The sequence below is a fragment of the Anomaloglossus baeobatrachus genome, chromosome 7, assembly GCF_048569485.1.
Source record: "Anomaloglossus baeobatrachus isolate aAnoBae1 chromosome 7, aAnoBae1.hap1, whole genome shotgun sequence".
NCBI lineage: Eukaryota > Metazoa > Chordata > Amphibia > Anura > Aromobatidae > Anomaloglossus > Anomaloglossus baeobatrachus.
In genome coordinates this window covers 282,742,406-282,770,326 of record NC_134359.1, presented here as the reverse complement: position 1 = coordinate 282,770,326, position 27,921 = coordinate 282,742,406, and the positions used below count along the sequence as shown (strand labels likewise).

General features: G+C 52.2%; 1 protein-coding gene across 1 annotated transcript in view; it reads left to right on the top strand.

Annotated features, from left to right (window-relative positions):
* E4F1 (E4F transcription factor 1) overlaps positions 1–27,921 on the top strand; it is an 88,852-nt gene that overhangs the window by 48,065 nt on the left and 12,866 nt on the right. The window contains exons 4-7 of the mRNA XM_075319789.1: positions 12,498–12,715; positions 21,257–21,455; positions 21,792–21,955; positions 22,629–22,691. Of these exons, the coding sequence (XP_075175904.1) occupies positions 12,498–12,715; positions 21,257–21,455; positions 21,792–21,955; positions 22,629–22,691 (644 nt within the window). The remainder of the gene's footprint in view (positions 1–12,497; positions 12,716–21,256; positions 21,456–21,791; positions 21,956–22,628; positions 22,692–27,921) is intronic.

Below are 27,921 nucleotides of genomic sequence, written 5' to 3'. Positions count from 1 at the left end.
GCTTAGGATACACGCTATCCCTGTCCCCTGACTTGGTCAAGGACTGGACCCAATGTCCAGAGCGGCATCCTCCAATCTCCAGGCTTGTAGCTAGATCCATAGTTGCAGTGGGAGATGGAACTGCAAACTCAAAGATGCCACTGACAGACAGATGGATCTCTGGTCGAAAGCCATCTATGAGGCTGTCGGCGCACCGTTGCTCCGGCATTCTCTCCCTTGGGGCACTCCAAGCTATTTCAGCTTGTCTTACACAGATTGACACGGTTACACGTACATCTGTGCCGCAGGTGGCATCCTTAACCTCTCAAATGTCTGCATTTGTTTCTTACGCGATTCAGGTTGTCCTGGACTCTGCGAACCGTGCGGCGGTAGCCTCCGCTACTCCGTGTTTTTAAGCAGAGCCTGGTCTGCTCGTTAAGTGAATGGAAGGCAGATTCTGCTTCCAAAAAAGGTTGCCTAACCAGTTGCCTTTTTCTGCTGACCGACTGTTTGGTGAGCGTTGGATGTAACCATCAAACAGTCCAGGGGTAAGGATTCATCCTTTCCTCAGCCCGGACACAACAAACCCCAACAGAGCAAGAGGCAGTCGGGGTTTTCGGCCTTTTCGAGGCTCGGGCAGGTCCCATTTTTCCTCGTCCAAGGTGGACTCAAAAGGATCAGAGGAGCTAAGATTCTTAGCGGGCTCAGTCTCGCCCAAAAAAGCGACAGTCGGAAAACCCGCTTCCAAGGCGGCTTCCTCATGACTTGCGGCCTCGGTCCGTAGCAGGCTCTCCCGCCTTGGCGATATTTAGATGCCATAGGTCAATGACCATTGAGTGTGAGACATTCTGTCTCACGGGTACAGGATAGAGCTCACTTCTCGTCCTCCAACTCGATTCTTCAGAATTTCTCCACCTCCCGGCCGGGCCGCTGCTCTTCTGCAAACAGGGTGCACTCTATAGGCAGAAAGAGTGATGACCCCCGTTCCTCTTCAGGAACAAGGTCACGGTTTTTACCCCAAATTCTTTGCGGTACCTATAACAACGGGCCGTTCCGTCCCGTTCTGGATCTAAAAATGCTCAGCAAGCTCGTGGACACCAGGCGGTTCCGGATGGAATCCCTCCGCCATGTCATCGCCTCAAGGTCCCAAGGATATTTCCTAGCATCATTAGGCATCAAGGATGCTTATCCAAACGTGCCGATTGATCCAGAGCACTAGCGTTTCTACGCTTCGTTATAGGAGACGAACACCCTCTGTTCGTAGCTCTACCTTCCGGCTAGCGACAGTCCAACTGGTCTTCGCCAAGGTCAGGGCAGCAGTAGTCACAGTCCTGCACTCTCAGGGTCACTCTGTGGTCCCGTATTTAGACGATCTACTTGTCAAGGCACTCTCTTAGGAAACATGCCAACACTGCCCGAACGTTGCGCTGGAGACTCTCTAGAGTTTTGGGTGGATCATCAACTTTTTAAAGTCAGATCCGACCCTATCGATAACATATCTAGGCATAGAGTTTCTTACTCTCTCAGCGATAGTGAAGCTGCCGCTAGACAAACAGCATTCACTACGGGCTGCAAGCTCTTCTTTAAGAACCAGTCGCACACATTGACACGCCTCATGCACTTCCTACGTAAGATGGTAGCAATGGAGGCAGTTCCTTTCGCGCAGTTTTACTGCGTCCACTACAATGGGACATTCTCCGCCAATGGGACGAGGAGTCGACGTCCCTCAACAGAGTCGTCGTTCTTCTCAGGCGGCCAAGGAATCTCTACGGTGGTGGCTTCTTCTCACCTCTTGGTCAAAAAGAAGGTCCTTCCTATCCCCGTCTGGGCGATAGTTACGACAGACGCGAGTCTATCAGGGTGGGGAGCAGTTTTTCTCCACTACAGCGCTCAGAGTACGTGGACTCAGCAAGAGTCCACTCTTCAGATCAATGTTCTTGAACACAGAGCAGTGTATCTTGCCCTACAATCCTTCCAACAGCGGCTGAAAAGCAAGCATATCCGACTTCAGTCGGACAGCTCCACAGCGGTGGCATACATCAACCACCAAGGAAGAACGCGCAACCGGCAAGCCTTCCAGGAAGTCCGGCAGGTTCTGATGTGGGTGGAAGACACGGCATCCACCATATCCACAATTCATCCCAAGTGTGGAAACTAGGAAGCTGACTTCCTAAGTCGCTGAGGTGTGGCCGAAAGAGTATGGTCTCCTCACCCGGACGGGTTTCAGGAGATCTGGCGCCGCTGACAGAGGCCGGACGTCGATCTAATGGCGTCACGGCACAACAACAATGTGCCAGCTTCATGGCACGGTTTCACAATCATCGAGCTCTGGCGGCAAACGCCTTAGTTCAGCATTGGTCGCAGTTCCAGCTACCTTAGGTGCCACCTCTGGCATTGTTGCCCAGAGTACGGCGCTAGATCAAGACCGACTGCGGCCGCACCATCCTCGTCGCTACAAATTGGCCGAGGATGTGTGGTACTCGGTTTTGTGGTGCCTCACGGTAGGCTAACCGGGGGCACTACCAGACCAGTCAGACTGGCTGTCTCAAGGGCCATTCTTCCATTTGGATTCTACGGCCCTCAACCGGATGGTGTGGCATTGAGTCCTGGAACCTAGTGTCCTCAGGATTACCTCAGGACGTGGTTGCCACCATGAGACAGGCTAGCATACCAACGTCCGCCAAGATTGACCACAGGACGTGGAAGATGTTCTTATCTCGGTGCTCGGCGCAGGGTGTTTCTCCCTGGCCGGTTGCATCGTCTATGTTTCCTTCCTTCCTGCAATCTAGGTAGGAAAATGGGTTGTCGCTCAGTTCCCTTTAGGGACAAGTCTCAGCGCTATCTGTATTTTTTCAGAAACGACGACTTCCTCAGGTACGCACGTTCCTACGGGGAGTTTGTCTTCTCAGCACTCCGTACAAGCGGCCGTTAGAGCCCTGAGATCTGAACAAGGTTCTATTTGCTCTCCAGATGCCGCCTTTCGAGCCTTTGAAGGATGTCTCCCTTCCCGTTTTTCACGGGAAGTGGCCTTCTAGTAACGGTCTCGTCTCTTAGGAGAGTTTCCGAGCTAGCAACGCTCTCATACAAACTCCCTTCCTGGTCCTTCACCAGGACAGGGTAGTTCTGCGTCCGGTTCCGGAATTTCTCCCTAAGGTGGTATCCCATTTTCATATCAATCAGGATATCACCTCACCTTCTTTGTGTCCTCGTCCAGTCCATCAATTTCAGAAAGATTTGCATCTGTTGGTTCTGGTGAGAGCACTCAGGTTCTACTTCCCGCATGGCGCTCCTGCGCCACCCGGATGCACTCTTTGTCCTTGTCGCTGGTCGGCGTAAACAGTCGCAAGCTTCCAGATCCACCCTTGCTCGGGGGCTCGAGGCACCAATTCTTGAAACCTACAGTTCTACTGGGCTTCTGGTTCTCTCAAGGCCGAAGGCCCATTCTACCAGAGCCGTGGGTGCATCCTGGGCATTACGGCACCAGGCTACGGCTCAGCAGGTGGGTCAGGCACCCACCTGGTCGAGTCTACTTACTTTTACCAAGCATTATCAGATGCATACCTACGCTTCGGCAGACGCCAGCCTAGGTAGATAAGTCATTCAGGCGGCGGTTGGCCACCTGTAGGAGAGGGCCGTTTGACGGCCCTATCATGAGGTATTCTTTTACCCACCCAGGGATTGCTTTTGGACATCCCAATTGTCTGGGTCTCCCAATGGAGCGACAAAGAAGAAGGGAATTTTGTTTACTTACCGTAAATTCCTTTTCTTCTAGCTCCAATTGGGAGACCCAGCACCCGCCCTGTTTTCTCGGGGTTTTTCTGTTTTTTCGGGTACACATGTTGTTCATGTGGTATGGTTCAGTTCTCCGATGTTTCCTCGGATTGAATTGGTCTTTAAATCAGTTATTGGCTTTCCTCCTTCTTGCTTTGGCACTAAAACTGGTGAGCCAGTGATCCCACTGGGGGTGTATAGCCAGAAGGGGAGGGGCCTTACACTTTTAAGTGTAATACTTTGTGTGGCCTCCAGAGGCAATAGCTATACACCCAATTGTCTGGGTCTCCCAATTGGAGCTAGAAGAAAAGGAATTTACGGTAAGTAAACAAAATTCCCTTCTTTGTCCTCATCCGGTTCACCGGTATGAAAAGGACTTACGTTTGCTAGATCTGGTGAGAGCACTCAGAATCTACATTTCCCGCACGGCGCCCATGCGCCGTGCCGATGCACTTTTTGTCCTTGTCGCTGGTCCGCGCAAGGGGTTGCAGGCTTCTAAAGCCACCCTGGCTCGATGGATCAAAGAACCAATTCTAGAGGCCTACCGTTCTGCGGGGCTTCCGGTTCCTTCAGGGCTAAAAGCCCACTCAACCAGAGCCGTGGGTGCGTCCTGGGCATTACGTCACCAGGCTTCGGCTCAACAGGTGTGCCAGGCAGCTACCTGGTCCAGTCTGCACACTTTCACCAAGCATTATCAGGTGCATACCTATGCTTCGGCGGATGCCAGCTTAGGTAGAAGAGTCCTGCAGGCGGCAGTGACACCCCCGTAGGGGAGGGCTGTTTTGCAGCTCTAACATGAGGTATTTCTTTACCCACCCAGGGACAGCTTTTGGACGTCCCAATCGTCTGGGTCTCCCAATAGAGCGCTGAAGAAGAAGGGAATTTTGTTACTTACCGTAAATTCCTTTTCTTCAGCGCTCTATTGGGAGACCCAGACGATTGGGGTATAGCTACTGCCCTCTGGAGGCCACACAAAGCACTACATTAAAAGTGCAAGGCCCCTCCCCCTCTGGCTATACCCCCCCCGTGGTATCACGGGTTCTCCAGTTTTAGCTTTGTGTGCGAAGGTGGTCAGACATTCCATGCATAGCTCCACAGATTTTAGTCAGCAGTAGCTGCTGACTGTTTCGGATGGAAGAAAAGAGGACACATATAGTGTCCCCAGCATGCTCCCTTCTCACCCCTGGATGGTGTTGTAAGGTTGAGGTACCTATTGCTGGTACAGGGCTGGAGCCTGACATGCTGTTTTCCTTCCACATCCCCTTGTAGGGCTCTGTGGAAGTGGGATCCTGCCGGCCTCTCAGCTCTGATGCCGGGCTCCATCCACAGACCCATTAGAACCTGATGGAGACGGAGCAGGAGTACGATCAGGGACAGGCCCTGCATCATACAGGTACTCTGTGTCCCCGGCAGGCACAGACACACTCCGGGCTGGCTGGGTGTTGTAGTGCGCCGGGGACCGCAACGTGGAGTTGGTGTCCCTACAGATTACTGGGGGACTTTTTTGTGTATGGGAACGCAGCGCCGACCCCCTCTGGACCGGGCGGCGCTGCTGTGACTTGTGGTGCGCCGGGGATCCGCCGTCCGCGCTTTTACGGCGGCGGCGGTTATAAATTTAGTCCCCGGCTTTTTGGGCCTAGGACGCCGGCAGCTCCGTTTCGTTCCCGCCCCCACCCTGTCATTCAGGGTAGGGGAGAGACGCTGTTCGCTAGCAGCGACGAGGGCTGGAGCCTGATTTACATGCTCCAGCCCTCACACTAGGCACAGAGGGAAGCAGGCTTCCCGCTCTTGGCCAGGAACGCCCAGGGCCCGCCCCCCTTCCTCTCAGACGCCGGCAGCCATTACATGCAGTCTGGCTGGAGGAAGGACGCAAGGCTCTGGGAGACCTGGACTAGGGGCTATCTGGCGACCACACACCCGCTTTTTAAGCGGGCGGTAAGCGATTTTTCTGTGCTGGTCCCTCTAGTGCCTCACTGTGTATCAGTGTACTGGGTACAGATATATAGATATTGTATTTCTTGCACTGTGAGGTGCGCTTCTGGCTGCATCTCCCAGATCACTCTGTGGAAGCAGCAACATGTCATCCTCAAAACGCAAGGCGGCCAAGGCAAAAAGGGCTGTGTATACTGCGTGTGCTGCATGTGGGGCTAATCTACCAGCAGGCTCCGATGACCCCCATTGTGTGCAATGCTCCGACCCGGTGCTGCTTCGCCAGCCGGAGTCAGGAGAGGTAGCGACCCAGGCTGAGACGCTTGTAAGTTCTGCCCCGGTGACAGGGACGGACTTTGCAGTTTTTGCAGATAATATGTCTGTGTCTATGGCAAAAATCCTTGAAACCTTGCAATCTATGCATGGGGCTCAGTCTCTGGGCACGGCGAGGCCTCTGTCCTCAGGTCCCCCTTACTTGGAATGTATCCAGCCCACAGGGGGGTCCCCGGCTTCACAGGCCGAGGATTATGACTCAGATGATGGCCCCAGCCACCCTAAGCGAGCTCGCTGGGAAAGACCCTCGACGTCTTCACACTGCTCAGGGTCTCAGCGCAATCAGTCTCCCTGTGATGTGTCTGATGAGAGTGATCAGGAATCCACTCCTGGAACCCCTCTCAACCTGGATACCCCGGATGGGGATGCCATGGTAAACGACCTTATCTCAGCCATCAATAGGCTGTTGGATATTTCTCCCCCAGCCCCTTCAGCAGAAGAGGCGGCTGCGGAGCAGGAAAAGTTTCGTTTCCTTTATCCCAAGCGTAAATTGAGTGCTTTGTTAGATCACTCTGACTTCAGAGAATCAATCCAGAAGCACGACGCTCACCCAGAAAGGCGTTTCTCTAAACGATCTAAAGATACGCGTTTCCCTTTCCCCCCTGAGGTGGTCAAGCGCTGGACACAGTGTCCAAAGGTAGACCCCCCGATTTCCAAACTTGCAGCTAGATCCATAGTTGCAGTGGAGGATGGCGCTTCACTTAAAGATGCCAATGACAGACAGATGGACCTTTGGTTAAAATCTGTCTATGAAGCTATCGGCGCGTCGTTTGCTCCGGCATTCGCAGCCGTATGGGCACTCCAGGCTATTTCAGCTGGCTTAGCAAAAGTGGATGCTATCATACATCCAGCGGCGCCGCAAGTGGCGCACCTTACCACGCAGATGTCGGCGTTTGCGTCTTACGCTATCAATGCGGTCCTAGAATCTACCAGTCGCACCTCAATGGCGTCCGCCAATTCGGTAGTTTTGCGCAGAGCCTTGTGGTTAAAGGACTGGAAAGCAGATGCTGGTTCCAAAAAATGTTTAACCAGTTTGCCTTTATCTAGAGATAGACTGTTTGGCGAGCCATTGGCTGACATCATTAAGCAGTCCAAGGGTAAAGACTCCTCTTTACCACAACCCAGAACATCCAAACCTCAGCAGAAAAAGTGGCAGCAGAGGTTTCAGTCCTTTCGAGGTTCGGGCAAGACACCATTTACCTCGTCCAAAGGGACTCAGAGGACGCAAAGAAACTCAGATTCGTGGCGGACTCACACACGCCCCAAGAAAGCAAATGGAGGTACCGCTTCCAAAGCGGCTACCTCATGACTTCCAGCCCCCCCCCTCCGCATCGCCGGTCGGGGGCAGGCTCTCCCGCTTTTCCGGCATTTGGATGTCACAGGTCAAAGACCGGTGGGTGACGGACATTTTGTCTCGCGGGTACAGAATCGAGTTCAATTCTCGTCCTCCAGCTCGGTTCTTCAGAACCTCCCCACGTCCAGACCGAGCAGATGCTCTGCTGCAGGCGGTGGATTCCCTAAAAGCGGAAGGAGTGGTTATCCCAGTCCCTTCTCAGGAACAAGGGCAAGGGTTTTACTCCAATCTCTTTGTGGTTCCAAAAAAGGACGGCTCGTTCCGTCCTGTTCTGGACCTAAAACGGCTCAACAAACATGTGCACGCCAGGAGGTTCCGGATGGAAACCCTCCGCTCTGTCATTGCCTCAATGTCCAGAGGAGACTTCCTTGCCTCAATAGACATCAAAGATGCTTATCTCCATGTGCCAATTGCTACAGAACATCAACGTTTTCTACGTTTTGTGATAGGAGACGACCATTTTCAGTTCGTAGCTCTTCCATTTGGTCTGGCGACAGCCCCACGGGTCTTCACCAAGGTCATGGCGGCGGTGGTAGCAGTCTTGCACTCTCAGGGACACTCGGTGATCCCTTACCTAGACGACTTATTGGTCAAAGCTCCCTCTCAGGAGGCATGTCAGCACAGCCTGAATGCTACGCTGGAGACTCTACAGTCTTTCGGATGGATCATCAACTTTCCAAAGTCGATCCTAGCACCGACTCAGTCACTAACGTATCTTGGCATGGAGTTTCATACTCTAGCAGCGATAGTGAAGCTTCCGCTGGACAAGCAGCGGTCACTACAGACAGGGGTGCAATCTCTTCTGCAGGGCCAGTTGCATCCCTTGCGGCGCCTCATGCATTTCCTAGGGAAGATGGTGGCAGCCATGGAAGCAGTTCCCTTTGCGCAGTTTCATCTGCGCCCACTTCAATGGGACATTCTCCGCCAATGGGACGGGAAGTCAACGTCCCTGGACAGGAAAGTCTCGCTTTCCCAGACGGCCAAAGACTCTCTACAATGGTGGCTCCTTCCCACCTCATTGTCTCGGGGAAGATCCTTCCTGCCCCCATCCTGGGCAGTAGTCACGACAGATGCGAGTCTGTCAGGGTGGGGAGCAGTATTTCTCCACCACAGGGCTCAGGGGACGTGGACTCCGCAGGAGTCCACCCTTCAGATCAATGTTCTGGAGATCAGAGCAGTGTATCTTGCTCTACTGGCCTTCCAACAGTGGCTGGAAGGAAAGCAGATCCGAATCCAATCGGACAACTCCACAGCGGTGGCATACATCAACCACCAAGGAGGGACGCGCAGTCGGCAAGCCTTCCAAGAAGTCCGGCGCATTCTAATGTGGGTGGAGGACAGAGCATCCACCATATCCGCGGTTCACATCCCAGGCGTAGAAAACTGGGAAGCAGACTTCCTCAGTCGCCAGGGCATGGACGCAGGGGAATGGTCCCTTCACCCGGACGTGTTTCGGGAAATCTGTCGACGCTGGGGAGTGCCGGACGTCGACCTAATGGCATCCCGGCACAACAACAAGGTCCCGGCATTCATGGCGAGGTCGCGCGATCAAAGAGCTCTGGCGGCAGACGCCTTGGTTCAAGATTGGTCGCAGTTTCAGCTCCCATACGTGTTTCCGCCTCTGGCGCTCTTGCCCAGAGTGCTACGCAAGATCAGATCCGAGTGCAGCCGCATCATACTCGTCGCTCCAGACTGGCCGAGGAGGTCGTGGTATCCGGATCTGTGGCATCTCACGATCGGTCGACCGTGGTCACTGCCAGACCGACCAGACTTACTGTCCCAAGGGCCGTTTTTCCATCAGAATTCTGCGGCCCTGAACCTGACTGTGTGGCCATTGAGTCCTGGATCCTAGCATCTGCTGGATTATCTCAGGGAGTCGTTGCCACAATGAGACAAGCTAGAAAGTCGAATTCGGCTAAGATCTACCACAGAACGTGGAAGATTTTCTTGTCCTGGTGCTCTGCTCAGGGAGTGTCTCCCTGGCCATTTGCATTGCCCAAGTTTCTTTCCTTCCTGCAATCGGGGTTAGAAAAGGGCTTGTCGCTCAGCTCCCTTAAAGGGCAAGTTTCGGCACTATCCGTGTTTTTTCAGAAGCGTCTAGCACGTCTTCCTAAGGTGCGCACGTTCCTGCAGGGGGTCTGTCATATTGTGCCCCCGTACAAGCGACCGTTAGATCCATGGGATCTGAACAGGGTACTAGTTGCTCTCCAGAAGCCGCCCTTCGAGCCTCTGAAGGAAGTTTCCTTTTCTCGGCTGTCGCAGAAAGTGGCGTTTCTTGTTGCGATCACATCGCTTCGGCGAGTGTCTGAGCTGGCAGCTCTGTCATCTAAGGCTCCCTTCCTGGTGTTCCACCAGGACAAGGTTGTGCTGCGCCCCATTCCGGAGTTTCTTCCTAAGGTCGTATCCTCTTTTCATCTTAATCAGGATATTTCCTTGCCTTCTTTTTGCCCTCATCCGGTTCACCGGTATGAAAAGGCCTTACGTTTGCTAGATCTGGTGAGAGCACTCAGAATCTACATTTCCCGCACGGCGCCCATACGCCGTGCCGATGCACTTTTCGTCCTTGTCGCTGGTCCGCGCAAGGGGTTGCAGGCTTCTAAAGCCACCCTGGCTCGATGGATCAAAGAACCAATTCTAGAGGCCTACCGTTCTGCGGGGCTTCCGGTTCCTTCAGGGCTAAAAGCCCACTCCACCAGAGCCGTGGGTGCGTCCTGGGCATTACGTCACCAGGCTTCGGCTCAAAAGGTGTGCCAGGCAGCTACCTGGTCCAGTCTGCACACTTTCACCAAGCATTATCAGGTGCATACCTATGCTTCGGCGGATGCCAGCTTAGGTAGAAGAGTCCTGCAGGCGGCAGTGACACCCCCGTAGGGGAGGGCTGTTTTGCAGCTCTAACATGAGGTATTTATTTACCCACCCAGGGACAGCTTTTGGACGTCCCAATCGTCTGGGTCTCCCAATAGAGCGCTGAAGAAGAAGGGAATTTTGTTACTTACCGTAAATTCCTTTTCTTCTAGCTCTTATTGGGAGACCCAGCACCCGCCCTGTTGTCCTTCGGGATGTTTTTTTGTTGTTTGCGGGTACACATGTTGTTCATGTTGAACGGTTTTTCAGTTCTCCGATGTTATTCGGAGTTAATTTGTTTAAACCAGTTATTGGCTTCCTCCTTCTTGCTTTGGCACTAAAACTGGAGAACCCGTGATACCACGGGGGGGGTATAGCCAGAGGGGGAGGGGCCTTGCACTTTTAATGTAGTGCTTTGTGTGGCCTCCAGAGGGCAGTAGCTATACCCCAATCGTCTGGGTCTCCCAATAAGAGCTAGAAGAAAAGGAATTTACGGTAAGTAACAAAATTCCCTTCTTCTTCTAGCTCTTATTGGGAGACCCAGCACCCGCCCTGTTGTCCTTCGGGATGTTTTTTTGTTGTTTGCGGGTACGCATGTTGTTCATGTTGAACGGTTTTTCAGTTCTCCGATGTTATTCGGAGTTAATTTGTTTAAACCAGTTATTGGCTTCCTCCTTCTTGCTTTGGCACTAAAACTGGAGAACCCGTGATACCACGGGGGGGGTATAGCCAGAGGGGGAGGGGCCTTGCACTTTTAATGTAGTGCTTTGTGTGGCCTCCAGAGGGCAGTAGCTATACCCCAATCGTCTGGGTCTCCCAATAAGAGCTAGAAGAAAAGGAATTTACGGTAAGTAACAAAATTCCCTTCGTCGTGGTGCTCTGCTCAGGCGTTTTCTCCCTGGCCATTTGCCTTGCCCACTTTTCATCTCAATCAGGACATCTCCTTACCCTCGTTTTGTCCTCATCCAGTTCACCAATGTGAAAAGGATTTGCACTTGTTAGATCTGGTGAGAGCACTCAGACTCTACATTTCTCGTACGGCGCCCCTGCGCCGCTCCGATGCTCTCTTTGTCCTTGTCGCTGGCCAGCGTAAAGGGACACAAGCTTCCAAATCAACCCTGGCTCGGTGGATCAAGGAACCAATTCTCGAAGCTTACCGTTCCTCGGGGCTTCCGGTTCCCTCAGGACTGAAGGCCCATTCTACCAGGGCCGTGGGAGCGTCCTGGGCCTTGCGACACCAGGCTACGGCTCAGCAGATGTGTCAGGCAACTACCTGGTCGAGCCTGCACACTTTCACGAAACACTATCAGATGCATACCTATGCTTCGGCAGATGCCAGCCTAGGTAGGCGAGTCCTTCAGGCGGCAGTTGCCCACCTGTAGGACGGAGCCGTTACGGCTCTATTATGAGGTATTATTTACCCACCCAGGGACTGCTTTTGGACGTCCCAATTGTCTGGGTCTCCCAATTAGGAGCGACAAAGAAGAAGGGAATTTTGTTTACTTACCGTAAATTCCTTTTCTTCTAGCTCCAATTGGGAGACCCAGCACCCGCCCCTGTTTTTTTGTATACACATGTTGTTCATGTTAAATGGTTTCAGTTCTCCGATATTCCTTCGGATTGAATTTACTTTAAACCAGTTTATAATTTTTTCCTCCTTCTGGCTTTTGCACCAAAACTGATGAGCCCGTAGCAGTACGGGGGGTGTATAGGCTGAAGGGGAGGGGCTTTACACTTTTAGTGTAATACTTTGTGTGGCCTCCGGAGGCATAGCTATACACCCAATTGTCTGGGTCTCCCAATTGGAGCTAGAAGAAAAGGAATTTACGGTAAGTAAACAAAATTCCCTTCTTTCTATCTGTGCATTGTATTTTCTTATATCACCGTTGTTACATGTTGGGGGCTTGCTATTCCTTTGGGGACTGCTCCGAGGCAAGTTAGGATTCCTCCTTTCTATCTTTGAGGTGTAGCCAGTTTCTCCGGCAGTGACGAGGTGTCTAGGTGTGTTAGGAACATCCCACTGCTACTTCTAGTGTTGTCCGATAGATAGGGGATTGCGGTCAGCTCAGGTTCCAACTACTCTTGTGGTTTTGGTTTTGTTCTTGATTAATGGGATCTTTCGTGATCGTCCACGGTTACCAGATCACAACAGTTCATACACCGATCACGTGTGGCTTCATTCAGCCTCAACACGAATTTGCAAAGAGCTTTGGCATCGCTAACTAAAAATGTTTAGTCCGCTTGCGTTGCATTGTGCGTAATATACACCCGCTGCTTGTCTCCGCAGGGTGCAAGCTGTTTCGCTGCGATCAGTGCGGCCGCGAATTCTTGAAGGCTCACATGCTGAAGAAGCATAAGGAATCGCACGGCAATATCCGGAAGTACAGGTGCGGAGAATGCGGGAAGATGTACAAAACGATAGCACACGTCAAGGGCCACATGAGAGTCCACTCGGATGACCGGCCGTACTCCTGCCCAAAGTGCGGGAAAAAGTACAAAACAAAGGTGAGATTCGGAGGTCACTCCAGCCGGGACTACTGGCTGCTTCTATAGATCGCAATGTACACCTTGCATCACATCAGTCACCGGAGATATCCTATAGATTAACTATAGCCGTCTGTGCTCCACTGTGCGGTACTATGACCTCTGCTGCCACATGTGACCGGCCGGGGACAAAACACCCCCCTCAGCATGCAGCGCTGTGCGTGTATACTCCACGTGTGGCTGCCATTATATGCATTATTTCTTTTTCGCTCCTAATTGGGAGACCCAGACAGTGGGTGTATAGCTACTGCCTCTGGAGGCCGCACAAAGAACTACACTTAAAAGTGTAAGGCCCCTCCCCTTCTGGCTATACACCCTCCCGTAGGAGTACGGATTCCTCAGTTTTAGCTTTGTGCGCAGGAGGTCAGACACGCACGCATAGCTCCATTGTTTTTAGTCAGCAGCAGCTGCTGACTATGTCGGATGGAAGAAAAGAGGGCCCATACAGGGCTCCCAGCATGCTCCCTTCTCACCCCACTGTATGTCGGAGGTGTTTGTAAGGTTGAGGTACCCATTGCGGGTACGGCGGCAGGAGCCCACATGCTGATTCCTTCCCCATCCCTTTTTACAGGGCTCTGGGTGAAGTGGGATTTACTGGTCTCCAGGCACTGAGACCGTGCTCCATCTACAGCCCCTGGAGAAGATGCTGGATGGAGCGGAGTACATCAGGGACATGGCCCTGCTTCCTCAAGGTACTCTGTGTCCCCGTGCATTTGGGGCTCACACCGCAGCATGCTGGGTGTTGTAGTGCGCCGGGGGACATCAGCGCTACGGCGCTTGTGCCATGGCCTCATTCAGCTTCGCTGAAGCAGGCACACTTATGGGAATCGGTCGCGCCGGCCGCTGGGACTGCGGCGCGGCTGGCACTTGTGGTGCGCCGGGGACTTCAGCGCGGCCCGCGCTTTTACGGCGGCCGCGCTGATAACTCGAGTCCCCGGCTTTTGCGGCCTGCTTCCGTTCGTTCCCGCCCCCAGACCTGCCAGTCAGGAGAGGGGCGGGACGCTGGCCACTTCTGGAAATCGGTCACGCCGGCCGCTGGGACTGCGGCGCGGCTGACACTTGTGGTGCGCCGGGGACTTCAGCGCGGCCCGCGCTTTTACGGCGGCCGCGCTGATAACTCGAGTCCCCGGCTTTTGCGGCCTGCTTCCGTTCGTTCCCGCCCCCAGACCTGCCAGTCAGGAGAGGGGCGGGACGCTGGCCAGTGCATCAGCGCCGAGGGCTGGAGTCGTTTTTACATACTCCAGCCCTCACAATCGGCACAGAGGGGACACTGTTTCCCGCACTTCTGTTTGGGAACTCCCACGGACCGCCCCTCTCCACAGACGCCGGCAGCCATTCCTGCTGACACGCTGAGCTGCAGAGGGGAGCCGGGGAGACCCAGACAAGGAATTCTGCGCCTCTTACCCGCTATTCAGCGGGCGGTAAGCAGCCCTCAGGGCTCACCCCCTCTTGTGCCAGTAGTATTCTTAGTATTTTGTTTCTACAAATACTTGGTATTACATAGCGCTGGTCGCCCTTTGGCTATAGACTCTCTCACATTGCAGAGAGCCAGCAGCATGTCGTCCGTAAAACGCAAGGGTGCCAAGGCACAGACATTATATGCTTCCTGCACCGCATGTGGGACTTTTCTACCAGCAGGCTCCACGGACCCCCATTGTGTGCAGTGCTCGGCCCCTGCGGCGCTTGCACAGTCGGGACCTCTGCTGGACGTGACCCAGGGTGTACCACCTGTGAATGCTGTCCAGGTGACAGGAACTGAGTTTGCAGCTTTTGCTGACAGAATGTCTCTCACTATGTCACAAATTCTTGACACATTGCGAGCTAGGCCTGTACTTCAGGCCACGGACACTGTGCAATCATTGCCCCCTGGTCCCCCTCAGCTCCAAGCTCCGGGACGGGCATATACACCTCAGGGTGAAGACTCTGACTCGGACGATGGCCCCGGGCAGCCTAAGCGGGCTCGCTATGACGGGCCTTCACATTCATCTCAATGGTCAGGATCCCAGCGAGATGAATCTATGGGTGATGAGGCGGACGTAACTGATCAGGATTCTGATCCTGGGACCGCTCTCAATCTAGATACACCAGATGGTGACGCCATAGTTAATGATCTTATATTTAACATCAATAAGATGTTAAATATTTCCCCACCAGCTCCTCTTGTAGAGGAGTCAGCTTCGCAGCACGAGAGAATCCATTTCAGATACCCTAAGCGTACATTAAGCACTTTTCTGGACCACGCTGACTTTAGAGACGCAATCCAGAAACCCCACGCTTATCCTGAAAGGCGTTTTCCTAAACGGCTTAAAGATACACGCTACCCTTTTCCCCCTGAGGTGGTCAAGGGTTGGACCCAGTGTCCAAAAGTGGATCCTCCAATTTCCAGGCTTGCAGCTAGATCCTTGGTTGCAGTTGAAGATGGAGCGGCACTTAAAGATGCCACTGACAGGCAGATGGAGCTCTGGCTGAAATCCATCTATGAAGCGATTGGAGCGTCATTAGCGCCTTCTTTTGCGGCCGTATGGGCACTCCAAGCTATCTCAGCCGGGCTTGCGCGAGTCGACTCAGTCACACGTGCATTTGCCCCGCAGGTAGCACCATTGACCTCGCAAATGGCGGCATTCGCGTCGTACGCGATTAATGCTGCTCTTGACGCTACAAGCCGCACGGCAGTGGCGTCAGCCAACTCCGTTGTTTTGCGTAGGGCCCTGTGGTTGAGACATTGGAAAGCAGATTCTCATTCCAAGAAGTGCTTAACCAATTTGCCTTTTTCTCGTGACCGATTGTTTGGAGAGCGTTTGGATGAAATCATCAAACACTCCAAGGGTAAGGACTCATCCTTACCGCAACACAGACAAAACAAACCCCAACAGAGGAAGGGTCAGTCTGGTTATCGGTCCTTTCGAGGACCGGGCAGGTCCCAATTCGCCTCGTCAAAAAAGACTCAAACAGACCAGAGACGCTCAGATTCTTGGAGGTCTCAGTCACGCCCAAAAAGGACAGCCGGAGGAACCGTTGCCAAGACGGCGTCCTCCTGACTTGCGGTCTCCGATTCCCACACCCGCGGTCGGTGGGAGGCTTTCCCACTTTGGCGACATTTGGCTGTCACGCGTCAAAGACCGTTGGGTGAGGGATATTCTGTCTCACGGGTACAGGATAGAGTTCAGTTCTCGTCCGCCAACTCGTTTCTTCAGAACTTCTCCACCACCAGACCGAGCCGATGCTCTGTTGCAGGCGGTGGCCGCTCTAAAGGCGGAAGGAGTGGTGACCTCCGTCCCTCTTCAGGAACAAGGTCACGGTTTTTACTCCAATCTGTTTGTGGTCCCAAAAAAGGACGGATCGTATCGACCCGTCCTGGATCTAAAGTTGCTCAACAGACACGTAAAAGTCAGGAGGTTCCGGATGGAATCCCTACGCTCCGTCATAGCCTCAATGTCTCAAGGAGATTTTCTAGCATCAATAGACATCAAAGATGCGTATCTCCACGTGCCGATTGCACCAGAGCATCAGCGTTTCCTACGCTTCGTCATACACGACGAACACCTACAGTTCGTAGCGTTACCTTTCGGTCTGGCAACAGCCCCCCGGGTCTTCACCAAAGTCATGGCAGCAGTAGTAGCTGTTCTGCACTCGCAGGGTCACTCGGTCATCCCGTATCTAGACGACCTGCTTATAAAGGCACCCTCTCAAGAGGCATGCCAACACAGTCTGAAGGTGGCACTAGACACTCTCCAGAGTTTCGGGTGGATTATCAACTTTCCAAAGTCTCATCTAACCCCGACCCAATCTCTGACTTATCTTGGCATGGAGTTTCATACTCTCTCAGCGATAGTGAGGCTTCCACTGGACAAGCAGTGCTCGCTACGGACTGGAGTGCAATCTCTCCTTCAGAGCCAGTCGCACTCACTGAGGCGCCTCATGCATTTCCTAGGAAAGATGGTAGCAGCAATGGAGGCAGTCCCGTTCGCGCAGTTTCATCTGCGCCCTCTACAATGGGACATTCTACGCCAATGGGATGGGAAATCGACGTCCCTCGACAGGACTGTCTCCCTCTCTCAAACTGCCAAGGACTCTCTGCGTTGGTGGCTTCTCCCCACCTCATTGTCACAGGGAAAGTCGTTCCTTCCCCCGTCCTGGGCAGTGGTCACGACGGATGCGAGCCTATCAGGGTGGGGAGCGGTGTTTCTCCACCACAGGGCTCAGGGGACGTGGACTCAGGAAGAGTCCACCCTGCAGATCAATGTTCTGGAAATCAGAGCAATCTATCTTGCCCTGCGAGCCTTCCAACAATGGCTGGAAGGCAAGCAGATTCGGATTCAGTCGGACAATTCCACGGCGGTGGCGTACATCAACCACCAAGGGGGAACACGCAGTCGCCAAGCTTTTCAAGAAGTCCAGCGGATTTTGACGTGGGTGGAAAGCAGAGCGTCCACCATATCCGCAGTTCACATCCCAGGCGTGGAAAACTGGGAAGCAGACTTTCTCAGTCGCCAGGGCATGGACGCAGGAGAATGGTCCCTTCACCCGGACGTGTTTCAACAGATCTGTTGCCGCTGGGGGACGCCGGACGTCGATCTGATGGCGTCACGGCACAACAACAAGGTCCCAGTTTTCATGGCACGGTCTCACGATCACCGAGCGCTGGCGGCAGACGCCTTGGTTCAGGATTGGTCGCAATTCCGACTCCCCTATGTGTTCCCACCTCTAGCATTGTTACCCAGAGTTCTCCGGAAAATCAAGTCCGACTGCCATCGAGCCATACTCGTCGCTCCAGATTGGCCAAGAAGGTCGTGGTACCCGGATCTGTGGCATCTCACGGTAGGCCAACCGTGGACACTACCAAACCGTCCAGATTTGCTGTCTCAAGGGCCGTTTTTCCATCTGAATTCTGCGGCCCTGAACCTGACTGTGTGGCCATTGAGTCCTGGATCCTAGCGGCCTCAGGTTTATCTCATGAAGTTGTTGCCACAATGAGACAGGCTAGAAAACCATCCTCAGCTAAGATCTATCACAGGACGTGGAAGATATTCTTAGCTTGGTGCTTGGCTCAAGGGTTTTCTCCCTGGCCATTTGCATTGCCAATTTTTCTTTCCTTCCTGCAGTCTGGGTTGGAAAAAGGTTTGTCGCTTAGCTCGCTTAAGGGTCAAGTCTCCGCGCTATCCGTATTCTTTCAGAAGCGCTTGGCACGGCTTTCTAAAGTACGCACTTTTCTCCAAGGAGTTTGTCATATCGTTCCTCCTTACAGACGGCCATTGGAACCCTGGGATCTGAACAAGGTTCTCATTGCTCTCCAGAAGCCGCCTTTCGAGCCGTTGAAAGAGGTTTCCCTTTCTCGGCTTTCACAAAAAGTAGTTTTTCTTGTGGCGGTCACGTCTCTTCGAAGAGTGTCCGAGCTAGCGGCGTTATCTTGCAAATCTCCCTTCCTGGTGTTTCACCAAGACAAGGTAGTACTGCGTCCAATTCCGGAGTTTTCTCCCAAGGTGGTTTCTTCCTTTCATCTCAATCAGGATATCACTTTGCCATCTTTGTGTCCGCATCCAGTTCACCAATTTGAAAAGGGTTTACATCTGTTGGACCTGGTGAGAGCACTCAGGATTTACATTTCTCGCACGGCGCCTCTACGCCGTTCTGATGCGCTCTTTGTCCTAGTCGCTGGTCAGCATAAGGGATCGCAAGCTTCCAAATCCACCCTTGCGCGGTGGATCAAGGAACCAATTCTTCACACATACCGTTCTGCTGGGCTTCCGATTCCATCTGGACTGAAGGCCCATTCTACCAGAGCCGTGGGTGCGTCCTGGGCATTGCGGCATCAGGCTACGGCTCAGCAAGTGTGCCAGGCGGCTACCTGGTCGAGTCTGCACACGTTTACCAAACACTATCAAGTGCATACCTACGCTTCGGCAGATGCCAGCCTAGGTAGACAGGTCCTTCAGGCGGCGGTGGCCCACCTGTAGGAAGAGGCTGTCTGACAGCCCGTTCATGTGGTATCTTTTTACCCACCCAGGGACTGCTTTTGGACGTCCCACTGTCTGGGTCTCCCAATTAGGAGCGAAAAAGAAGAAGGGAATTTTGTTTACTTACCGTAAATTCCTTTTCTTCTAGCTCCAATTGGGAGACCCAGCACCCGCCCTATTTGTTCTTAGGGTTTCGTTTTTCGGGTGCACATGTTGTTCATGTTGTTTCTTAAGTTCTCCGATCTTGTTATCGGATTGAATTTGTTTTTGAAACTGTTATTGGCTTTCCTCCTCCTTGCTTTGGTACTAAAACTGAGGAATCCGTACTCCTACGGGAGGGTGTATAGCCAGAAGGGGAGGGGCCTTACACTTTTAAGTGTAGTTCTTTGTGCGGCCTCCAGAGGCAGTAGCTATACACCCACTGTCTGGGTCTCCCAATTGGAGCTAGAAGAAAAGGAATTTACGGTAAGTAAACAAAATTCCCTTCTTTCATCTGTCAAAAACAGCAGAATGGGGCTTGCTGGAAACCTTATTTTTTTTTTTTTTTTCTTTCCTTTTTTTTTCAGTTCCATATGGATTAGGGGAAAATGACTTGCGCTCGCTGTTACATAGGCAGCAATGGGTCCCTTGTGTAGCCCTTTGCACACATGAGCTTATAGAAGTAATCTGGAGGTGGCTTAAGGCATTGTATGAGATTTTTCCACAGTTTATTCTTTTAAGGCCGGAGTCACACTTGTGATTAACTCGCACCAGTGCAATGTGAGAAAATCTCGCATTGCACTCGGACCAATGTTCATTAATGAGGCAGCGCCCATCTATTTTTTTTTTTTTTCAGTCCAAATCGGACTGAGAAAAAAAATCGCAGCATGCAGTGTTTCTCGCGCGAGTCTCTTCAATGCAAGTCTATGGGTGCGTGAAAAGTAATATAATAATTCATTCATTTATATAGCGCTGTTAATTCCACAGCACTTTACATACATTCGCAACACTGTCCCCATTGGGGCTCACAATCTAGAGTCCCTATCTGTATGTCTTTGGAGTGTGGGAGGAAACCCACGCAAGCACGGGGAGAACACACAAACTCCTTGTAGATGGTGTCCTTGGTGGGATTTGAACCCAAGACCCCAGCGCTGCAAGACTGCAGTGCTAACCACTGAGCCACCATACAGTGCTAACCACTGAGCCACCATACAGTGCTAACCACTGAGCCACCATACAGTGCTAACCACTGAGCCACCATACAGTGCTAACCACTGAGCCACCATACAGTGCTAACCACTGAGCCACCATATAGTGCTAACCACTGAGCCACCATATAGTGCTAACCACTGAGCCACCATACAGTGCTAACCACTGAGCCACCGTGCCGCCCGTGAAAAAAAACGGAAGTCACATGGACAGCACACATTTCTATCATGTAGCAGAGAACACTGTAAATGCTCCTGTACATAACAGTACATGAGTAGCAGCTGCTGAGGAAACAAACTGACGGCACACTGATGAAATGTGAAAAGAAATCGTTCTACTTTCTTGCATGAGAATCGGACCGATTTGACACTCACAAGTGTGATTCCAGCCTAAATGTCTAATCAATGGAGGTGTGACTACTGGTATCATCGGACGATGACTGTTCAGTCACTGGACCCCTGCAGCTAATCACTAGCTGCAGTGGTCTGGTAGAGCAACGACATCAGTTTCCTTTCTTTGCACAGTGTTGGATCCTGTCTAGTGCCAATAGAAAGTCATTGTGTGTGTGTAATATATATTACGTGTGTGTGTGTGTGTATGTATGTTAAAAATGTCTATATTAAATTATAGAAAATAAAATAGATCCCCTATACATCTAGAGCCAGGAGCAGTTCTGGGTGCATATTTCTTATGCCTGACCGTCCCTGTATCTAGTAGAATAGATAGAGATTTTTAGGAAACGTTTTTCTAAAGATCCTTTGATATGCTAATGAGCGAGGGGACTAGCCACAAGGGCGTTAGTTCCTGTGCTCATTCCACCCTCTTAGCATGGCAGCAGGCCCACAGGCATACTAACATGCTATTCAATGCAGCATCATCAGTGGTGACGTGTGTCCGCTGTCACCACTGATCAGAAGTCACGGCACTTCCGGTCATGCACACTAGTCCTCTCTGTAGCCGGAACACATATACCCGGCTTCATAGTGCGCATGACTGGAAGTGTTGGGGCTTCTGATCAGTGGTGATGGTGGACACCTGTCACCACTGATGATGCTGCATTGATTACCATGTTAGTACGCCTGTGGGCCTGTTGCCAAGCTAAGAGGGCATACTGAGCACAGGAACAAACACCCTTGTGGCGAGTTGCTGACCTCATTAGCATATCATAAAGGATCTTTAGAAATACTTTTCTAAAGATCTCTTTATCTGTGCGTCTAGATGCAGGGACGGTTAGGCAGGGATTAGCAATATACACCCAGAACTGGTTCCGGGTGTATATTGCACATGACAGGTTCCCTTTAACCCATTTTTTCTTTTTCTTTCTGTTCTGTAAACTACAGTTTTGTGTCTCTCGTTGCAGAACGCTCAGCAGGTTCATTTACGCACGCACATGGAAGTGAAGCCTTACGTCTGCCAGTACTGCCCTCACAGCTTCAGGGAGAAGGGCTCTCTGGTGCGCCACATCAGGCACCACACGGGCGAGAAACCGTTCAAATGTCCAAGATGCGGCCGAGGCTTTGCAGAACACGGCACGTTAAACCGCCACATGAAGACCAAAGGTCAGTGTTGGCACAGGACATAACATTTTTTGGAGGGTGATACTAAAATGAGGAGATCCCTTCACACCTATGTTTGTATAGAGGGGGCTACACTTTAACGGGGCTGTCTGACGCCTCATTTCCACATCAGGAGGTGAGCGGCACAGATGATGGCACATGCCTACCAGGACGTGTTCACAATCTGCACATACATGACTGTATAATGCCATCAACGCCGCAAACCACCTAATATGGAAGTGAGGGGCATCGGAAGACCCCCAAAAGTCCCATTAAATTGCTGCAACATCTCCAGCTTTTTGGGGGGGCTCACCTTTGGCTTCTTTTTGTCTTCTCCAGGGGGTTGTGTGATTCTGCAGGGCACAGAGCAGAGCGTACAGACGGCGACAGAAAACAGCAGCAGCTCGGAAGCCATGAGCAGCACGACGGCCTCCGAGGAGCCGCACACCATGCTGGTGGAGTTCTCTTCAGTGGTCGCCGATACTCAGGAATATATTATTGAGGTATTTAATAGGAAACAGAAAAAGAATACTATTTTTTTTCTTTTTTTTTTTTGTGTGTCTGATTTTAAACCTTATCCGGGATCTTTGGAAGCGGTGGCCACGTGGTAGCACTTGGTGGTGGTGATGATAATAATAATAATAATAATAATAATTTTATTCATTTATATAGCGCTATTAATTCCACAGCGCTTTACATACATTGGCAACACTGTCCCCATTGGGGCTCACAATCTAGAGTCCCTATCTGTATGTGTTTGGAGTGTGGGAGGAAACCGGAGACCCCGGAGGAAACCCACGCAGACACACAAACTCCTTGCAGATGGTGTCCTTGGTGGGATTTGGACCCAGGACCCCAGCGCCGCAAGGCTGCAGTGCTAACCACTGAGCCGCCGCAAGGCTGCAGTGCTAACCACTGAGCCGCCGCAAGGCTGCAGTGCTAACCACTGAGCCGCCGCAAGGCTGCAGTGCTAACCACTGAGCCGCCGCAAGGCTGCAGTGCTAACCACTGAGCCGCCGCAAGGCTGCAGTGCTAACCACTGAGCCGCCGCAAGGCTGCAGTGCTAACCACTGAGCCGCCGCGCCACCCTGGTAATGGAGTATAAGTGGCTCGCCAATATTTAGTTTTGACTTATTGCAACTGTTTTGTTTTTTTGGTTATTTTGCTCATACGCAGACTTCTGAAGAAATAGAAACTAGCGAGGCTGCCGAGCTGCTGCAGAGCGCCGAAACCGAGGAGGTGAGTCCCGGGGCCATTATGGATGGTCTCATTTCAGGGTAATAGTAGCGGATACCATTCATATTAAAGGTGGCTGAACTTCCCAATTTTGGTGGGGTCAGCCGGCCATCTGATGTGTATTAGGTTCTTGTCAGATGACGTTTGGGTCCAAAGTATTGGACATCATAGGGCAGAATCGATTTTGGGTTTTTCTCGCTTGAAGAAGGAAAGTCCGGACCGGAAAGTTTGGGTTAAAGATTAAAAATGTTGTGGGGCTGTTTTCTATAAAATGAGCTCGTAAAGGGGTTACATCCATTTCTTAAAGTGATGGCATTGTGCCAGGATATGCAATTTATGATCACGAAGCGTCTGTAATACAGGTAGGCGTGCTGCAGTTACCGGAGCGCAGCACCGACTTAGCAGCGGACCCTTCATCCTTGATTGATGGGGGGGGTCTCAGACACCAGATCTCAAGTGATCATAAAAGTATTGGATCAGAAGGTGTTGAACAGGGCTGTGATTTATACCCATCCAGCACTGCCATTCATAGCTATACGGAGTGTGAAAAATAAGATGATATACAGTGTGTCCACCCATATCCTGTATACACCGCACCTATATACACTGTGTCCACCCATATCCTGTATACACCGCACCTATATACAGTGTGTCCACCCATATCCTGTATACACCGCACCTATATACAGTGTGTCCACCCATATCCTGTATACACCGCACCTATATACAGTGTGTCCACCCATATCCTGTATACACCGCACCTATATACAGTGTGTCCACCCATATCCTGTATACACCGCACCTATATACAGTGTGTCCACCCATATCCTGTATACACCGCACCTATATACAGTGTGTCCACCCATATCCTGTATACACCGCACCTATATACAGTGTGTCCACCCATATCCTGTATACACCGCACCTATATACAGTGTGTCCACCCATATCCTGTATACACCGCACCTATATACAGTGTGTCCACCCATATCCTGTATACACCGCACCTATATACAGTGTGTCCACCCATATCCTGTATACACCGCACCTATATACAGTGTGTCCACCCATATCCTGTATACACCGCACCTATATACAGTGTGTCCACCCATATCCTGTATACACCGCACCTATATACAGTGTGTCCACCCATATCCTGTATACACCGCACCTCTATACAGTGTGTCCACCCATATCCTGTATACACCGCACCTATATACAGTGTGTCCACCCATATCCTGTCCACCGCCATTAACTTGAGAACGGCGGCAGCTATAGGCATAGAAGTGGTGTCTAGGTATAGTAAAGTAGCCATGCACTACGCAATGAAACCACCTATAGCGCCACCTGGTGGGAAACAACGGAGTTAGCATTTTTATTTCGAAAACGTAACGAGATAGAGAAAAAGTGAATTACAAAGTTGCAGGGCATCATCCATTCAATACGAATCGACCCCTTGCATACAGAAATGCTATGATATGAAACCCATGACCCCCCCAAAACAGTGAATGCTGGTCACGCATATGGCGCTCATGTAACTTTGCTGCTCAGTGTCCCCCGTCAGCTGCAATGCACATCTGGACTCTGCACAGCATACTGTATCTGGATGCACGTTGTGCAATATGGTAGGGGACACGTTTGCACAAGCATCTGTGATACGTCGTCGTAGGTCCTGCAATGTTGGTGGAGGGGTCGCATTCACCTGCTGTGTGATGTGACCTCACAGAAAGAAGTCCAATGGGGTCAGGTCAGGTGAGCGGAGGCCACTCCACACAGCCACCATACCCAATGACTTGTAGGAAGGTCTCCATGAGGTGTCGCTTCACATCCGCAGCCTTGCGAGTGTTACACGTTCTAATCATAACATTTCTGTATGCAAGGTGTCGATTCGTATTGAATTGATGATGCCCTGCAACTTTGTAATTCACTTTTCTTTTTCGCTCCTAATTGGGAGACCCAGACAGTGGGGTGTATAGCTACTGCCCTCTGGAGGCCGCACAAAGAACTACACTTAAAAGTGTAAGGCCCCTCCCCTTCTGGCTATACACCCTCCCGTAGGAGTACAGATTCCTCAGTTTTAGCTTTGTGCGCAAGGAGGTCAGACACGCACGCATAGCTCCATTGTTTTTAGTCAGCAGCAGCTGCTGACTATGTCGGATGGAAGAAAAGAGGGCCCATAAACAGGGCTCCCAGCATGCTCCCTTCTCACCCCACTGTATGTCGGAGGTGTTTGTAAGGTTGAGGTACCCATTGCGGGTACGGCGGCAGGAGCCCACATGCTGATTCCTTCCCCATCCCTTTTTACAGGGCTCTGGGTGAAGTGGGATTTACTGGTCTCCAGGCACTGAGACCGGGCTCCATCTACAGCCCCTGGAGAAGATGCTGGATGGAGCGGAGTACATCAGGGACATGGCCCTGCTTCCTCAAGGTACTCTGTGTCCCCGTGCATTTGGCGCTCACACCGCAGCATGCTGGGTGTTGTAGTGCGCCGGGGGACATCTGCGCTACGGCGCTTGTGCCATGGCCTCATTCAGCTTAGCTGAAGCAGGCACACTTCCAGGAATCGGTCGCGCCGGCCGCTGGGACTGCGGCGCGGCTGGCACTTGTGGTGCGCCGGGGACTTCAGCGCGGCCCGCGCTTTTACGGCGGCCGCGCTGATAACTCGAGTCCCCGGCTTTTGCGGCCTGCTTCCGTTCGTTCCCGCCCCCGGACCTGCCAGTCAGGAGAGGGGCGGGACGCTGGCCACGTTTAGGATTCGGTCATGCCGGCCGCTGGGACTGCGGCGCGGCTGGCACTTGTGGTGCGCCGGGGACTTCAGCGCGGCCCGCGCTTTTACGGCGGCCGCGCTGATAACTCGAGTCCCCGGCTTTTGCGGCCTGCTTCCGTTCGTTCCCGCCCCCAGACCTGCCAGTCAGGAGAGGGGCGGGACGCTGGCCAGTGCATCAGCGCTGAGGGCTGGAGTCGTTTTTACATACTCCAGCCCTCCCAATCGGCACAGAGGGGACACTGTTTCCCGCACTTTTGTTTGGGAACTCCCACGGACCGCCCCTCTCCACAGACGCCGGCAGCCATTCCTGCTGACACGCTGAGCTGCAGAGGGGAGCCGGGGAGACCCAGACAAGGAATTCTGCAGCCTCTTACCCGCTATTCAGCGGGTGGTAAGCAGCCCTCAGGGCTCACCCCTCTTGTGCCAGTAGTATTCTTAGTATTTTGTTGCTACAAATACTTTGTATTGCATAGCGCTGGTCGCCCTTTGGCTATAGACTCTCTCACATTGCAGAGAGCCAGCAGCATGTCGTCCGCAAAACGCAAGGGTGCCAAAGCACAGACATTATATGCTTCCTGCACCGCATGTGGGACTTTTCTACCGGCAGGCTCCACGGACCCCCATTGTGTGCAGTGCTCGGCCCCTGCGGCGCTTGCACAGTCGGGACCTCTGCTGGACGTGACCCAGGGTGTACCACCTGTGAATGCTGTCCAGGTGACAGGAACTGAGTTTGCAGCTTTTGCTGACAGAATGTCTCTCACTATGTCACAAATTCTTGACACATTGCGAGCTAGGCCTGTACTTCAGGCCACGGACACTGTGCAATCATTGCCCCCTGGTCCCCCTCAGCTCCAAGCTCCGGGACGGGCATATACACCTCAGGGTGAAGACTCTGACTCGGATGATGGCCCCGGGCAGCCTAAGCGGGCTCGCTATGACGGGCCTTCACATTCATCTCAATGGTCAGGATCCCAGCGAGATGAATCTATGGGTGATGAGGCGGACGTAACTGATCAGGATTCTGATCCTGGGACCGCTCTCAATCTAGATACACCAGATGGTGACGCCATAGTTAATGATCTTATATTTAACATCAATAAGATGTTAAATATTTCCCCACCAGCTCCTCTTGTGGAGGAGTCAGCTTCGCAGCACGAGAGAATCCATTTCAGATACCCTAAGCGTACTTTAAGCACTTTTCTGGACCACGCTGACTTTAGAGACGCAATCCAGAAACCCCACGCTTATCCTGAAAGGCGTTTTCCTAAACGGCTTAAAGATACACGCTATCCTTTTCCCCCTGAGGTGGTCAAGGGTTGGACCCAGTGTCCAAAAGTGGATCCTCCAATTTCCAGGCTTGCAGCTAGATCCTTGGTTGCAGTTGAAGATGGAGCGGCACTTAAAGATGCCACTGACAGGCAGATGGAGCTCTGGCTGAAATCCATCTATGAAGCGATTGGAGCGTCATTGGCGCCTTCTTTTGCAGCCGTATGGGCACTCCAAGCTATCTCAGCCGGGCTTGCGCGAGTTGACTCCGTCACACGTGCATCTGCCCCGCAGGTAGCACCATTGACCTCGCAAATGGCGGCATTCGCGTCGTACGCGATTAATGCTGTTCTTGACGCTACAAGCCGCACGGCAGTGGCGTCAGCCAACTCCGTTGTTTTGCGTAGGGCCCTGTGGTTGAGACATTGGAAAGCAGATTCTCATTCCAAGAAGTGCTTAACCAATTTGCCTTTTTCTCGTGACCGATTGTTTGGAGAGCGTTTGGATGAAATCATCAAACACTCAAAGGGTAAGGACTCATCCTTACCGCAACACAGACAAAACAGACCCCAACAGAGGAAGGGTCAGTCTGGTTATCGGTCCTTTCGAGGACCGGGCAGGTCCCAATTCACCTCGTCAAAAAAGACTCAAAAGGACCAGAGACGCTCAGATTCTTGGAGGTCTCAGTCACGCCCAAAAAGGGCAGCCGGAGGAACCGTTGCCAAGACTGCGTCCTCCTGACTTGCGGTCTCCGATTCCCACACCCGCGGTCGGTGGGAGGCTTTCCCACTTTGGCGACATCTGGCTGTCACACGTCAAAGACCGTTGGGTGAGGGATATTCTGTCTCACGGGTACAGGATAGAGTTCAGTTCTCGTCCGCCAACTCGTTTCTTCAGAACTTCTCCCCCACCAGACCGAGCCGATGCTCTGTTGCAGGCGGTGGCCGCTCTAAAAGCGGAAGGAGTGGTGACCTCCGTCCCTCTTCAGGGACAAGGTCACGGTTTTTACTCCAATCTGTTTGTGGTCCCAAAAAAGGACGGATCGTATCGGCCCGTCCTGGATCTAAAGTTGCTCAACAGACACGTAAAAGTCAGGAGGTTCCGGATGGAATCCCTACGCTCCGTCATAGCCTCAATGTCTCAAGGAGATTTTCTAGCATCAATAGATATCAAAGATGCGTATCTCCACGTGCCGATCGC